The sequence below is a fragment of the Apostichopus japonicus genome, chromosome 2, assembly GCF_037975245.1.
Source record: "Apostichopus japonicus isolate 1M-3 chromosome 2, ASM3797524v1, whole genome shotgun sequence".
NCBI lineage: Eukaryota > Metazoa > Echinodermata > Holothuroidea > Aspidochirotida > Stichopodidae > Apostichopus > Apostichopus japonicus.
Window position 1 is genome coordinate 29,787,539 of NC_092562.1, and position 14,527 is coordinate 29,802,065.

General features: G+C 35.7%; 1 protein-coding gene across 6 annotated transcripts in view; it reads left to right on the forward strand.

The window, feature by feature from the left end:
• The window catches only part of LOC139955648 (receptor-type tyrosine-protein phosphatase mu-like), a 129,551-nt gene that overhangs the window by 94,088 nt on the left and 20,936 nt on the right, over window positions 1–14,527 (forward strand). For 2 of the 6 annotated variants that reach the window (XM_071955155.1, XM_071955157.1), the window contains exons 2-10: window positions 591–932; window positions 3,760–4,020; window positions 6,792–6,926; window positions 7,386–7,541; window positions 7,745–7,879; window positions 9,228–9,374; window positions 10,060–10,326; window positions 11,141–11,455; window positions 12,529–12,635. The exons of 3 other annotated variants lie outside the window; for them this stretch is intronic. In XM_071955155.1, coding sequence (XP_071811256.1) covers window positions 591–932; window positions 3,760–4,020; window positions 6,792–6,926; window positions 7,386–7,541; window positions 7,745–7,879; window positions 9,228–9,374; window positions 10,060–10,326; window positions 11,141–11,455; window positions 12,529–12,635 — 1,865 coding nt within the window. The remainder of the gene's footprint in view (window positions 1–590; window positions 933–3,759; window positions 4,021–6,791; window positions 6,927–7,385; window positions 7,542–7,744; window positions 7,880–9,227; window positions 9,375–10,059; window positions 10,327–11,140; window positions 11,456–12,528; window positions 12,636–14,527) is intronic. One more of the 6 variants, XM_071955156.1, reaches the window with a different exon arrangement.

Here is a 14,527-nt window from a genome sequence, read left to right on the forward strand (position 1 = left end):
TACGAACAATGACCCTTATGAATAATGGTCCTTATGAATATCGGACTGACCCCCTATAGCTATACCATATATGGGAAGAAACAAATCATTCACATTCCAAACTGGCTGATGAGTATTTGTAATATGGAGGAGTGATCCTAGAGCTGTTTCTTTACCAGAGATGGACAAGTCTCAGAACTTTTCTTTATCATGTACCTCAGAGTGATATGGCTTCAGTCTGTTATAGTGTATAGTACAGATAGGTTACCAAGGGTTTTGGATATCTGGTAATTGGTGCAGAACTGGCGGACCAGTACTATCATTTTCCAAGGGATTTTCTTACCATGAATGTTATAAAGATAACATAGGATAGGGCCTACTCCACTAAACAAGTAATTTACATAACAAAAGAAATATTTACAGCCGCACTTAAAAATTCCTTTTACAATACCACTGTACCTTGAAATTTAAGTTTGATTCTTTGATTAAATTGGAACCAGTATATATTTCTTTTCGAATATGCAATCTATTTGCCGCACTTCAGGATCTCAGGACTGCACACTTTGTCAAAAAATTATCACATTTATTTCATTTTCAATTCCTGTTACCAGTTCAGTGTGATCCTTCCTATGTTGCTGTGGTAAGGAGTCCCGTAGCAACCACAACCAATCCAACTATCATTGAAGTACACAGAGGTGATTCCCAAACTACTAGCATAACATTTGATAAAGCAGTGCTTTTTAATCCAGGTGGAATAGGAAATCAACGTTATATGTTTACTCTCAATAGTCCTAGAGTACCAGATGAAGCAATGACAAACATCAGCAGTGAACCTGCTACTCTTACCCTACCTACTACTATGGAGACAGCTGCAAGGACTGGTATCTACACCATTACTGTAACAGAAGGTGAAAGCTCAGTGGAATGGAGGGTCTTAGTGACCAATGAAGCAGGTATGTGAGCGTATGTAAAATGAAATATATTACCAGCAGGGATGGGACCATAGAGCAGCCAGTAAATTGCACCTATTACTTGCTATATAAACAGTGGACATACACAGAATAAGTCTATAAGACAAATCACCTATCTTTAGATAAACAATCATTCTAAAGTAACGTTCAATTGTCGTGTACAGGAAATAGAATAACATATTGTGCACACATCCCATAAGCCTTAATTGTAGAATATTTCAGATTTCATGGAAATTATACATTGTTCATTATAATAGAAAGGACTATTTCAATACAGCTGCTAGGGCATAAAGAATCTCCCAACTGATTGAACACCAAAAATTGTCATCAGATTTGATTATGTCATGAAAAATATGATTGTTCTACAAGGTATATTTTTTTAGATCTGCCCCATCCGCTTGCCCTAGGTTCACATTTACACTGCCTTGGCTAGGAGCACAGACAGGAAGTCCTCATATTGTACATCTCACTTTCTAGAAAGATTACTAACAATTCTATTTACTAGCTTAAACATAGTGCATCAAATATCCTTTCCAACTTTGTCCGAGGAGAGAAATTACCCTTTGACCTCCACAGTAACTCTCTATAACATAAATCTTAAACCTGTCTGTGCATCTAAGATCTATCCACACACATCTCTACCAAGAACGCTTAATTATAATGCAATTGGTGATATCACAGTGTTGTTTCTCAGTAACTATGCCTCTGTTTTTAGGGGAGAGTGTAAACAAGAGGACAGACTTAGCTTCCTGGACCTTGTTGGTCCTTACCAGAAGTAATTAACTTGTATAATTTATCTAAAGTTACAAGTCAGTAGCTCAGTAGAAGTAGTACTGCTTTAGTCAATTTAGTAAAATGTACTTGGTTACATTATATAGGTTTGCAGTATTTTTAGAGTAACTTATATAAGTAGCAGTTAATAGTGTACAATAACTCGCTGATCGGCAAGCAAACTTCAATTCATCATGTTGTCACCAACTTAAAGTATATATATCTTTGCATCTCTCATGTGTCTCTGTCCCTGTGTCTCTGTTTGCTCACACACCATTGTGACAACTTGATGGAGGAGCGCTGTGACACTATGTCCATGTATTAAATCATGGATAAATTATTTTCACCAACACATATATGCCACTCATGTATATAGGTGTGGAAGGGGTAAAAGAGATGGGTTATAATGCTTGTTCAATGATGATATTCTCAATGGCAATGTTTGTACGGGAGATGATAACTAGAAATTGCTCCATTAAAGGACAACTGCACAGAAAGCAGGGTGTACATAAAGAATGTATCACTCATATGTTTGGTTTACATTATCATTCCTGAAAAAGTTGATGCACACTTTAATCTCGCTCTTTTTCTGGTAACTTTAGTAGACGTTTTAATTTAATTTATAAGATAGACATTGATATTTCCTACATGGGAGTGATTGCTTATGAACTTTATAGTCAGTTTTGACGTAATGGCAGCAAAAACAAAACAGAGCTTTATCAATTCCTTTGACGCCCGATGTCATCACACAAGCTACCTCAACCTCTTTCCTTGCATACATCCATTTTTTAATCCCATCAATCTTGCAGCTGAGGAGCATTTCCCAATTCCCATTTTGTCTTACAAATTTGTCCAATTTCGGCTTTTGACATCCGTTGAAACCAGTGACATGTAACATCGATGAAAGACATTAACCATGAGTCCTACCCCGTTCATAGGCATGAGGGTGTTTGATCACTAATCGTATTGGAATGCCTACATGCATTCTTACGTTGTCTTAATTGAAACCTCTGCAACCATGATGATGTCTGTGTATATATTTTTGTGTCTGTGTGCGTCTTGCCTTGCTTGAAACATTGTATATAACAAAAACGGATGCTTGGAAGGATATCAAACTTTATATGTATACCCCATATTGATTTCAAAAGACTGCTGTTTATGATGTAGTGCAATGGTCATGTGAGAGCAGCAGAAGCTAAGTCTGAAAGTCTCAAGAATGGAAATGTGGCTTTATTTCATATTAAGTATGTAAATATCACATGTTATGGAGATGGACCCCATTGTTTTCATGATAGGTCAAAGATCATTAGAGGTCACAGTATGAAATCTTTGTAAACAAAAAATCTCTCTTTTAAAGGGAAACTGGGATGTATTTAATATGGAATATATGACCAATACTGAACTCTTTTGGTTTATTAGTTTTATGTCAAAGGTCATCAGAATTAAAAGTCTACAAACACGATATCGTAAGGAAGGAATCTAAGATGTATCCTTTGTATGAAAATTTGAGTACCACTGCCTTTACCTTTTTGTTTTATATGTTCCATGCAGGTCATATTTCTCAAGAATGAAATGAAACATCTTTGTAAGCATATATCTGAAGAAAGGAAGTTTTTGATATCAAATCTTAAGAAGTGCAGCTTATTATGTCACTGAAACCTAAATGCATGTTGTGTATTTGTAATTGGTAGTTAAGATGTTTAACTTTGAGTTTCCTATATCATAAGTCACAGAGGCACTGCAGCCCTATTCAGGCACACACCCACCAACTGTCAAGTCCATCGATCTTAACGTTGAGAGGAGCTTGTAAATGTTGTTTCATAATCCACATACACACACACAATGCTCAACATAACTGCATAGATTATTTGCCTGATTAACAAACAAGTATGTAAATCAATACAAAAAAAAATGAGGCAAAAATGTTGGCAATTTGAAAGCAGATTTACCAACATACATGGCAAAGAGCACAGCAAAATAATATATAAAACGATTATGTAACTATTTATCACTACCTAACTGTTTAACTTTTTCTCAGCAACTACTAAAGCTTTGGAGTATTCCACTGGTGCATCAATGGGAGATAAGGTGACTGTCCTGATTGAGTCAAGCGTAGCTAAAAAAGATCTTCGTTGGAGGAGAGATGGTGTGTGGGATCCAGATGGGTCAACAGGCAGCCGCTGTTGGGGAGAGACATCTTGTGGTGATGCTAGTGCTTCGAACTCTGTTGTCTTTGAGTGCCATAAATTTGGTGCTTACACTAACCAAGTCCATGCCATCATGAATGTGATTGTCAGAGGTGTGTATTTTGTTTGATTTTCACATCTTTTGTATACTGCTAATATAGGTTTCTTCATATTTATTTCTTCCTAACTTCCCTGTCTCCTCACAATGTTAGCACTCTCATTCTACAGTGTCTAGAGTGGACCCTTCCGGTAAATTCCTTTCTCATTCTACCACCCAGAGTGTTTAGAATGGTTGTAGTGGGTTTTCTCTAGTTGTTTCTTCCCCCTTTTGTTTGCCTTATCATAAACAAATCTAGATGCTATCATGTATTTTTAGGTTCTCAGAACTTAACATCAAACGACATATTTGACAGAAATGAAAACCGGTTAATAAAGGTTACATGACCTAGTTCTTACTTTGATGAGAGCTTAATAGAAGTACTAAACAAACATCATTCTGTGGAAAAGACAGTCTTTGTCATAATTAACTCACAGAAAATGGAATTCCCCTCATGAATCTTGTAATTATCAGTACTAGTTTTAAGTGAAGAAGGATTTTTCGGTCAAGAATGAAAAATAAATGGCAACAGTCTTGTGGTTTCAAGAGTTAATTGGCTTACAAGTGTGGAGACATATGTATGATTGAGCTTAAATTACAATCATCCTATGAAATAAGTTTATCTAAATTTCATTGGTATTGACAGGTTTGAGTGTGACACTAAATGAATTTGCTCTATTGACCCCACCTTCTTATATTTAACACTTCCTCAAAGGAAGAAAGAAAGAAAGAAATGCTTCACTGACCGAAGGATAGCAAGGTAATTGTTAAGAAAAGCTGTTCAATATGAACACATTGTGTTGAATATATCAGTGTTGTGTAGGAAAGGCTCGGATATTTATATAACATGTTGACAATTTGTTGCCTTCTGTGCTAAATGTAAAAAGAGCATATATGAAGTCCCCATTTATTGTTATAAAATAAGCAAGTCTTATTGTTATATTTTTATTTCTGTTCTAACAATAGTAGAATACTTGTCTATTTAACCAAAGCATGAAATGTACTGTTTATGATACATATGAAGCCCTGCTTTGCAAACTTTTGCAGTGGCTAAGTTGTGATTACCTACCCCTATGCTAGATCCGACCTGGTACATTTCCAAGGCTAAATATAATAACAGATGATTGATAATGAAGCGAACCGCGGATGGCGGGGGAAATCACCGGGTTTGGGGTCCTTCGCTTCGAACTCATAAGTTATAAATGAGGATGCAACAGTGGTCTTGCGTTGAAACAACGGCTGACATTTATTACAATTTAAACTCTACAAAAATGATAATATACATATGAACAAATCATGATACATGACGATATACGGTAAATGGCTTTATGAGCTTAAATGGCTTAATTAAAACTATCCTGACTCGGGGAAAAACCTGTGCTTGAAACTACGAAATATCCATCTTGCAATACAATTAAAGAATGATCAATATTACTCACAGAAGAATAATATTAAAACAACACAACAGTGGAATGGCTCTGTACTGGCACAAAACTGTATAAAAATGTATAAAGTGTACAAAGAACAATGTAAAATTAACATTATGATATAATCTGAATAAATAATACAAAACGTTTTCCAACAGGCGAGGAACTTTGACACCTTCGTAATGGTCAGGGCAACACATGCCAGCTGCAACACAATATAGGCCTTTTCACCATACTGTTCCTAGACAGCAGGAATTTTCACATCCTGAACCCACAAATTCTCAAGAGACTTGTCACTCTATAGCTATCCAAAATGGCTAAGATTAAAGGACAAGCTCTGAGACAACTCTTTAGTAACAACAGTAACAATAATGTTCAAAATACAAATACGTATACGCTCTTTACACTGCGAGCAGTACAATACCAAAATACGGGTACAATAAATAATCTTTCAATACAACTGAACTCTCAATTCTACAGTATAAAAGTACACAATACTACACGGGTGCTTCACGATAAACAAGACACGCTATAAACCCGTAGGACCAAGGTCCAAAAATACAACCTAACGAATGTACTTTATACACTAAAGCACAACCTAGCCAAACACTTAAAACTGATTCTATTAATTAACAATAAGGGTACGTACGGCATTTAATATCTATGACTAAACTCTTACTACACTGAAGTCAACTCGCTCGCTATAAAGAAGAAGAAGAGGACACTACGCTCGCGGTAAAGGAAGCTCGCGGACATCGAGACTCCATCAACGCTAGCACACACTATATATATATATATGATAGGTCCGCCATCTTGGAAACCAGTGGCTTCGAGCCAGAAGCCGAACCATCCAAAACCTGAGACATCCTGCCTCTAAAAAGGGTGACATCTCCTCACGGACTTCAGATAGTACAGATCATGAATAACTATGGGCAATCAACGACTCGAGTAATGAAATGTGACAAATAATAAGGAGTTTACGAGGCAAACCCCGGAGCTCTGTAGGGACGATGTTCGCCATACAACAACGTGTACAGAACTGAAGAAATACACAAGTGCAAACACCCAACTCTACAAACTGACTGTTACGAACTATTACGTAATACATGTAAATATACAATGGGTATACAACAAAATTTCACTTTACTACAATAATTTTACTGAACATTGATTGATAATGCATATTATGGACATAAGTTAGTAAACATGCAAAGCAGACACACATATATTATCAAACATAGAATTTTCACTACTAAATTTTTACAGTTATATTTGCTAAGTACTATTTAATTACTTTGCTCAAACTTCTGAATGATTGGTTACTCATAATGAGATAATTTTCACTCTTCAATAACTGTAGCATGTCCAGAGAACATGTGGAGTCTACCTGGCTGTTCTAATACATGTGAACCTTGTATTAACGGAGGAGTTTGTTCAGATTTAACTGGTCTGTGTCTTTGTCCTCCTGGATTCAGTGGAAACAATTGTGAACATAGTAAGTAACGTATAATGCACGATTTTGCATTAGATCCTATGAATATTGTTAATAATCTGTACCTCCAGGTAAAAAGGACCGTTGATAATGATGATATTACCCATAAGTTAAGTTTCTGAGTTTAATATTATTGGCTGCTCATTTGTTCCATCATAATGGGCCTTTTTCTCTTCAGTAGCTGTTGCCAGAAGCCTTGTTCAAGTGAGGTGTGTATATATATTTCTTGTATCTTATTCATCGGAATGTTTTTAATCAGATTAAGCTACTGTTCTGTTAGAGCTGACATTATCCAGAAATATCTTTTACTATTGATTTAATCCTTTATCATGTTTGCATCACCAGTTTATGGTCGGAATATCTTGGACAGATTGTGTCACTATTTGTTTCATTGTGGCTGTTGGCTGTTGCCATGGTTACCCTTGATCATTATTAAACCTGGTATCATGGTTTCATCAACAGTTCATGGCAGGAATGTCTTTGGTCAGAATGCTGAGTATAAGTGTGATGATTCTGGTGATGACCATGCTGATGGATGTCAGGGTGCAATCATCTGTTATCCTGATCCTCTTGGCTGTTTCTGTCCTGCAGGCTACAAAGGATTGGACTGTACACTAAGTAGGTATATAGTTTCAGTGAAGTTTTGAAGGTCCTGGACATATTTTTTGGAAAACCACACTAGGATAATAAAACAAAAAAAAAACATCACTCTGATAAAAATGTCAAATTATGTTGAGATTCTTTCATTAATTGCAGTGATCTTGAGAATGTAGACATTAGTTGTTATTTTTCAATTAAACTTGTTTTGTTTATTTCCACAGCTTGTGAGAGAGGGAAATTTGGTGCTAACTGTAAACAGGAGTGTCATTGTGCAGATAACTCTCTCTGTGCTTTAGACACAGGTGTGTGTCAAAATAACCAATGTGAGGATGGCTGGACAGGGATAAACTGTCAATGTGAGTAAGACTGGCGATATGGCACATATAAGAATATCCCTTTATACTGTAGTTGTAACTTTTGTGCCCCCTTCTTGGGGATTACACAAATTTTACAACAACGATTTTCCTTTAATATCTGCACCCTGCCTTAATCAACTTATATCATTTTCTTGTCAGGTTTAGAAATTAAAACTTAAAAATTAAGTTGGGAGAACTGCTTTTCATTCAATTTAGGAAATTTCATAGGACAATGTATTATTGATTTCATCTAAAGGTTTGTAGCACTACCAATTGTCTGCAATGCAAGGTAAGATAAATATTTGGCTCAGACATGTTTACATTTTAGTTTCATACTGTTTGAAAATGGAAATAAGTATTGAAATGTTTCTCACAACTTTTAAAGCTTGATCATCTTACTCCTAGTAATATCATCCTTGCTTTTTGGGTGGATGGGGAGGTGTCAGTGTGAGGGTTGGGAGTAGGGCAGGGGTATGGATAAATGCCCGTCACTTCAAAAGAAAGAAATGTTTTATGTTCGGCTGATGTTTAGAGGGAGTGATTAATCAAGAACAGGTAGACAGGAAAATTGTTTGCAATTTTGTACTTATTCGTTTTTAACCATTAATTCAAACCATGAAATCAAAGCATTACTTAAAGCATTGCTTTGGGTTTTTCCATTACACTTTGCTCTTACCAAACAGGTGTGTGTTATTGGGGGAAGGAGTTCAGGATGGGACAAGTGGAATTTTTACAGACCCAAAATGTAAAAATATTGTCAGATTATGACTAAAACAACCAAAATCCATGTAGAGATATAGGAATAGCTCAACATTTGTTGTAAGTAGTGGTCGGTACCACTTTTCTTCCTGTGGTTTTCTTTGTATCTTAGTAATGTTTCCTTTATAATGTATAAATTGTGAATCCAAAGAAGAAAAACTACTACTGATAAGTGAACTTTCTCATCATATCATATTTCTGAGGACAGAGAAGATTTTATAAGGAATGTAAAGCTGTGTGATGTAATGCCTGCTTTCAGTCCATAATAGCTACTCTTGAAGATGTTTACTCCAGTTTCTTACCCTCGACCTGATCTAAGTTTAAACTCTCAGAACAATGTGATTTCAGCCACTAGATGTCTTCATACCATGCATGCAGGTAGAGCCAACTTGGAAACTTCTCATATTTACTTATGATTGGCTCTATGGCAAATCTGTATTCCATAAAACTTTTCCCAGCATTACATGGAGTCCCGTTTTTGCACCATAACAGTATCAAGAATTCGTAGACAAGTCCACATGAGTGAACATTCTCCATTTATAGTATGTCCTGGTGTTGGTGGTTGCACTCTAATTATGTTGTTTTATAGTGCCAGTTAATTGCCCTGTTGGTTTTTATGGTGTCGTCTGCAACCTACCCTGCTCCTGCCCAAGTGGAGAGGATGGATGCAGTGAAGTTGAGGCTAACTGTGCCAATGGGTGTGCTGTACCCTGGACAGGGATAGCGTGTGACCAAGGTAAAGTATTGTCCATTTGTACAAACAGCATCTCAACTCTGTTCTTAACCTTCATACCGGTAGCGTCGCAAAACCACTCATTATTGAGTCATGGAGCAGTCCTTGACATTAATTAATTTGGTAATTTAGTGTAAAGTTTAAAGAATGTATTAATGTAAACCAATAAACTTTGATACATGTTTGTTCAGTTATGTTAGAATCCTGTATTCATGAAATGATTAGCACTATCTAGTTCTTTCAAATTATACTATACAGACTCAGCTGATGATATAGTACAGGCAAAATTATTGGAAAAACCGATAAGCCTAGTTACATGTAGTCCTAGACCTCTGATGGTAGTGTTTTTAATCAACTGTTGGAGCATATCAAGGCATGAGGTGAAATCATCATTTGGTATATTAAATGGAAGGGCTTAAGGGTCATGATAACATCATAAGCTAGTAAAATGACAGCCCCATTGTAGCACACTTGAATTTATTTTTTTCTATCAAATTGTCCTAGTACTAAATACTTCATCATTTACAATGCTCTTCACTACTTCAAGATGCCTTTCACATATCATTGACATATTTAACAACAATTTACATTAATATGAGGAACATGAAAGCAATTATAGCACACATTTTAATCTTGTTGAACACATATAAATTATTCTGAACGAACATCTTATAATTTTTAATTCCAGACAATGGTGCAGGGAACATCAGTCTAACATATGTCAGAGTGAACTCTGGTCAAACAGCTAACGTGACCTGTACTGTTATTAGGAACCCTCTAGTAGCACAGAGTGACTTAGTACTGAGTCCTACTGGTACATTACTTACTGCTGATGAAGATGCAAGAAGTTATAACCAAACAAAGGTTGTGGGTATCACACTAGAGGCAGGCACTGAAGTGACTTGTTCCATCAGTAGTACTCAGCTTATGGAGACCATCAACTTAATACCTTATGGTTAGTATTAAGAATTCTTTTTGTAGAAGACGTGGATTGCCCATTTCACATTGGACACGGTAGATATAGTTTGAGATTTAGGCAAGTCAACAACACAAACAACTAACTGGAAATTATCACATTTTTAGAGCTTTAGATAAGGGAATTTTACTAAAACATATATTATTCAGCTAACTACAAGTCTAACTATGGTGGTAATTAACACTGTAGTTACTTTGGACGTATTTCGCTAAGTGTAACAACAGCAATATTATTTACATCTCAACTGCATATGGATATCTACATGGAATCAAATATATTACTTCTTGATTATGTAATGCAAAAGGTGACTGTTGTTGGTGTTTATGTTGGATATGTGCGATAGGTGGTCATGTAGATATTGAAAGATGTTCATGTTGGTGATTGAAGTGAGTGTTCATGTTTGGGATTGAATTTAGTGTTCAGATTGGTGACCGTGGTAGGTGTCCAGGGCGGTGTTCAGGTTAATGATTGTAGTAGCCATCCATACAGGTGATTGTAGAAGTTTTTGTTGGTGGTATTGTAGTAGATGTCCTGCTCGTAACTTCCATTCACCTTGTTCATATACTGTATCTATCTTCACTGTGGTGATTGGATCAAACTATACCATTTGTGTATGTACACACACCTGTTCTGGATTTTTCTTGTTATCTTCGGCTACTTTTAGTATCACATTCAATATCCAGAGGAAGGAATATGTGGTACCTTAGAAAGTAGGGAAGGAGTCAGTCAGTCTGTCCCATGGATTACAATTTACAAATTTTAATTGTCCTGATGGCTTTATTCTTTTCCTTAGTTCCACCAGTCTATGTTAATTTATCCAATGTGCTAGTCTTCACTGATGTAACTTCTACAAGCATCACTGTCTCTTGGCCACCCTGGGATGACAAGATGGATCCTGGAGATGGACCTATCATTGATTATAGGATTCAATATCAACAGAAAGGAGCGGATAATTTCATGAAAATTAAGAGAGGACTCAATCTGTCTCATCAATTAACTGGTCTACAGATGGACACTCTTTATGAATTCAAGATAATTCTGGTGAGAGAAGGTCAGGGAGGAGAAGGAGCACCTAGTAACATTCAGAGACAGAGAACACTGTGTCAAGGTTAGATTCTTATCAGTATACTGGTCTACAGCCAGATAATCTATGAGAAATCAAGATAATACTAGTTTGAGAAGGACAGGGAGGGAAGGAGCTCCTAGTAACACTCAGAGACAGAGAAAACTGTGTCAAGGTACGAGTCTTATAAGTTTACTGGTCTACAGCAAGATAATCTATCATAAATCAAGATAATACTAGTGAGAGAAAAACAGGAAGGGGAAGAAGCTCATTGTAACACTCAGAGAGAGAGATTACAGAGTCAAGGTAAGAGTTTTATCAGTTTACTGATTTACAGTCAGATAATCTATGAGAAAGCAAGATAACACCAGTGAGAGAAGGACAGGGAGGAGCTCCTAGTAAGACTGCATAGACAGAGTACACTTTGTCAAGATAAGAGGTTTACCTTCTTTTGTTCTACAGCCAGATAATTTATGAGTAATTGAGAATATTTATGACATTATAAAGACTAAGTGTTCGGAAAATGAATGTTTAGAAATGAAGGTAGGACACTATCTTTAAGTTTTGTTATAATTTTCAAAATTTGCGTAATATTTTGAAAGTGATCATGTATTTTCTTCAAAATATATTAAAAACTTATGATAGCTAGCCATAAGTACTAGTGATATATGGATATAAGAGCTCCACACATAATTAAGCTGTAGCAGATGCTGAAAGAGTCCCTCATTTGCTCTAAATCTGATAATATTTCCATTGGGCCTAAATCACTTAGCTTAAAACTAGGCCCATTACTCAGTTTTTTCCTCATCTCTTTTACCTGCCTAGGCTTTCATGTATCTCCATCTTAAAGCCACAGGAGGGATGTTAAATTGTATCTCTTGCTTTGCTAGTTGAATAAGTCTTGAATGTTAAGCTTATGTCAAGCGTCCGAACATTTAGCTTGTTTCTACGAGGTGTTTGCATTTGCAAGTGTGCGCATTTGTGAAAATATTCCCATGCACAGGTAATTTATACAGAATTTGTGTCTTGACAATGCATTGGTGCATTTTGTAAACGATTGCCAATTTTCATTAAAGGCATTGTGATAAGGCAACATATAATTATTTATCCCTTTACAGTGCCTTTTCCTCAAGGAAATGTGACTGTTACTGATAAGGCAGAGACTTCACTGACAATAGAATGGGATGACCTTATCAGTGTATGCAGTGAAGCAGTTACTTTCCAGGTAAACATGTAAGCTTAAACCTACACGATATGGTTCATTATTACTTGCCTGAGTTTGAATTATACTATATATCGCTTAACAGAATGCAACTGGGCAAGCAATGAATTATTTACAAGAAAAAACTGTATCTGTATTGAAGATTATTTGTTGTGTCTTACATGTGCATTTTCACTAAAACTATATTTAGTTTATGTATAGTTTATGTTTATCCTTAATCTATATAACTACTAATGATGTAAATTTTGTAAGGATCATTCTGAAGATGTGTCGCGTAAGCTTAAAAGTTTTGTTTACCCTGTGGACTGTAAAAGTCAAGTTTTAAACTTGAATAACATGATTGTTTCTATGTAAGTAAGGATTATTTCAGAAAGATAAAAGTTTTATTTCAGATCTCCAAGGAATGATAAATTCGACAGAGTTATAGTAGCTTATTCGAGCTAGATAGTAGACACAAATTAACCAGCTGTGACTCTCCTTTTGTGAGTAAAAATGACATAATTGAAAGTTATATGACTACTTTTAAATTGCTGCAATAAAACGCTTGCCATTGTTTCTGTGAATAATCCACATGAGATCAACAACATGCAATACATGATTTTCTAAAAAAATGCAAATTTTTCAACATTGATTGGTGGTTTCTATGTTGAAGCTACATGCAAACACAACCAATGTAATCAATCGATATTGATACACATCCTATGCACAATCATTGCCATCACAGACTTGGCTATATGCTCAGGCAACTCTTTATTTTTCAGTTCAGTAGTGTTCCGAATTAGTCTACTTATTAAACGAACAGGAAAATCCCTGGCTGTTCCTACATGAACATGATTAAGAATTATTACAACTGACCAGTATTAGCTCTACAGACCACGTTTTGCTGGTCTCGGCTTCAATCTCTGTGGTCCCTGACCTACATGTTCTCAATTATATCACTGAGAGGAAACCAGCATATATTAACCATTAAGGAAAGCACGAGAAAAACCAAATATATTTATGAGTTTCATTCTAGCCATATTGAAACCTTGAATGTATATCATACTGAATTTACATTTAATACTTATAACATGTAGCACCTTTTCCTGTAAACAGTTTGTATAAGTATGCATTGCATCTATGATATGACACCACTTTATAACATCAGGTGCAGGTCCACCCTCTCTCTATTAGCTATGAGCTTCATATCCTAATACACACACACACACACATATATATATATATATATATATATATATAAATATATATATATATGAATGTGTAGCAAGTGGTATGACGGATATATAGTAAATAAATAAATACAAAACCAGAAACGTTCTACTTCACGACCGGTTACGTTTTGGGACTCATCAGGCGAAGATAGGAATCGAACCCCCGGATGTTGTGTCACAGACCGTACCACTCGGCCACAGTGATTCACTGGTGTGTGAATGCGTACAAATTGGCTTTATAAACTGTCATTGAGGGCGCATGACCCAAGTGTTATGATTGTACAGAATGCACCCCTGGTGCTTTCTGACAATTTAATAATAATAATAAATAAGTTCTTAATATAGCGCCAAATACCAAAAGGCCTCTAGGCGCTTTACAAAACCTAAAACAAATAAAAAACAAAAAGACAGAGAAATCAAAGGAAGTAAAAAGTCTAGAAAACACATAAACGAAAATTAAACAGTATGTAAAATAGGAACACAAAAATCTTAAAACACAAGAAGACTATAAAACAGACCAAAACCTATAAAAACAAAAGAAAAAAGGATAAACACATAAAATAGAGTTATACAAAAGTAACAGTCTAGATAAAACCATGAGCATAGAAAAGTGACAAAATCACGTAGAGAAACTTAAAAGATGTGTTTTTAAAATTTTCTTAAATACGGCGAGAGATTTGGCAG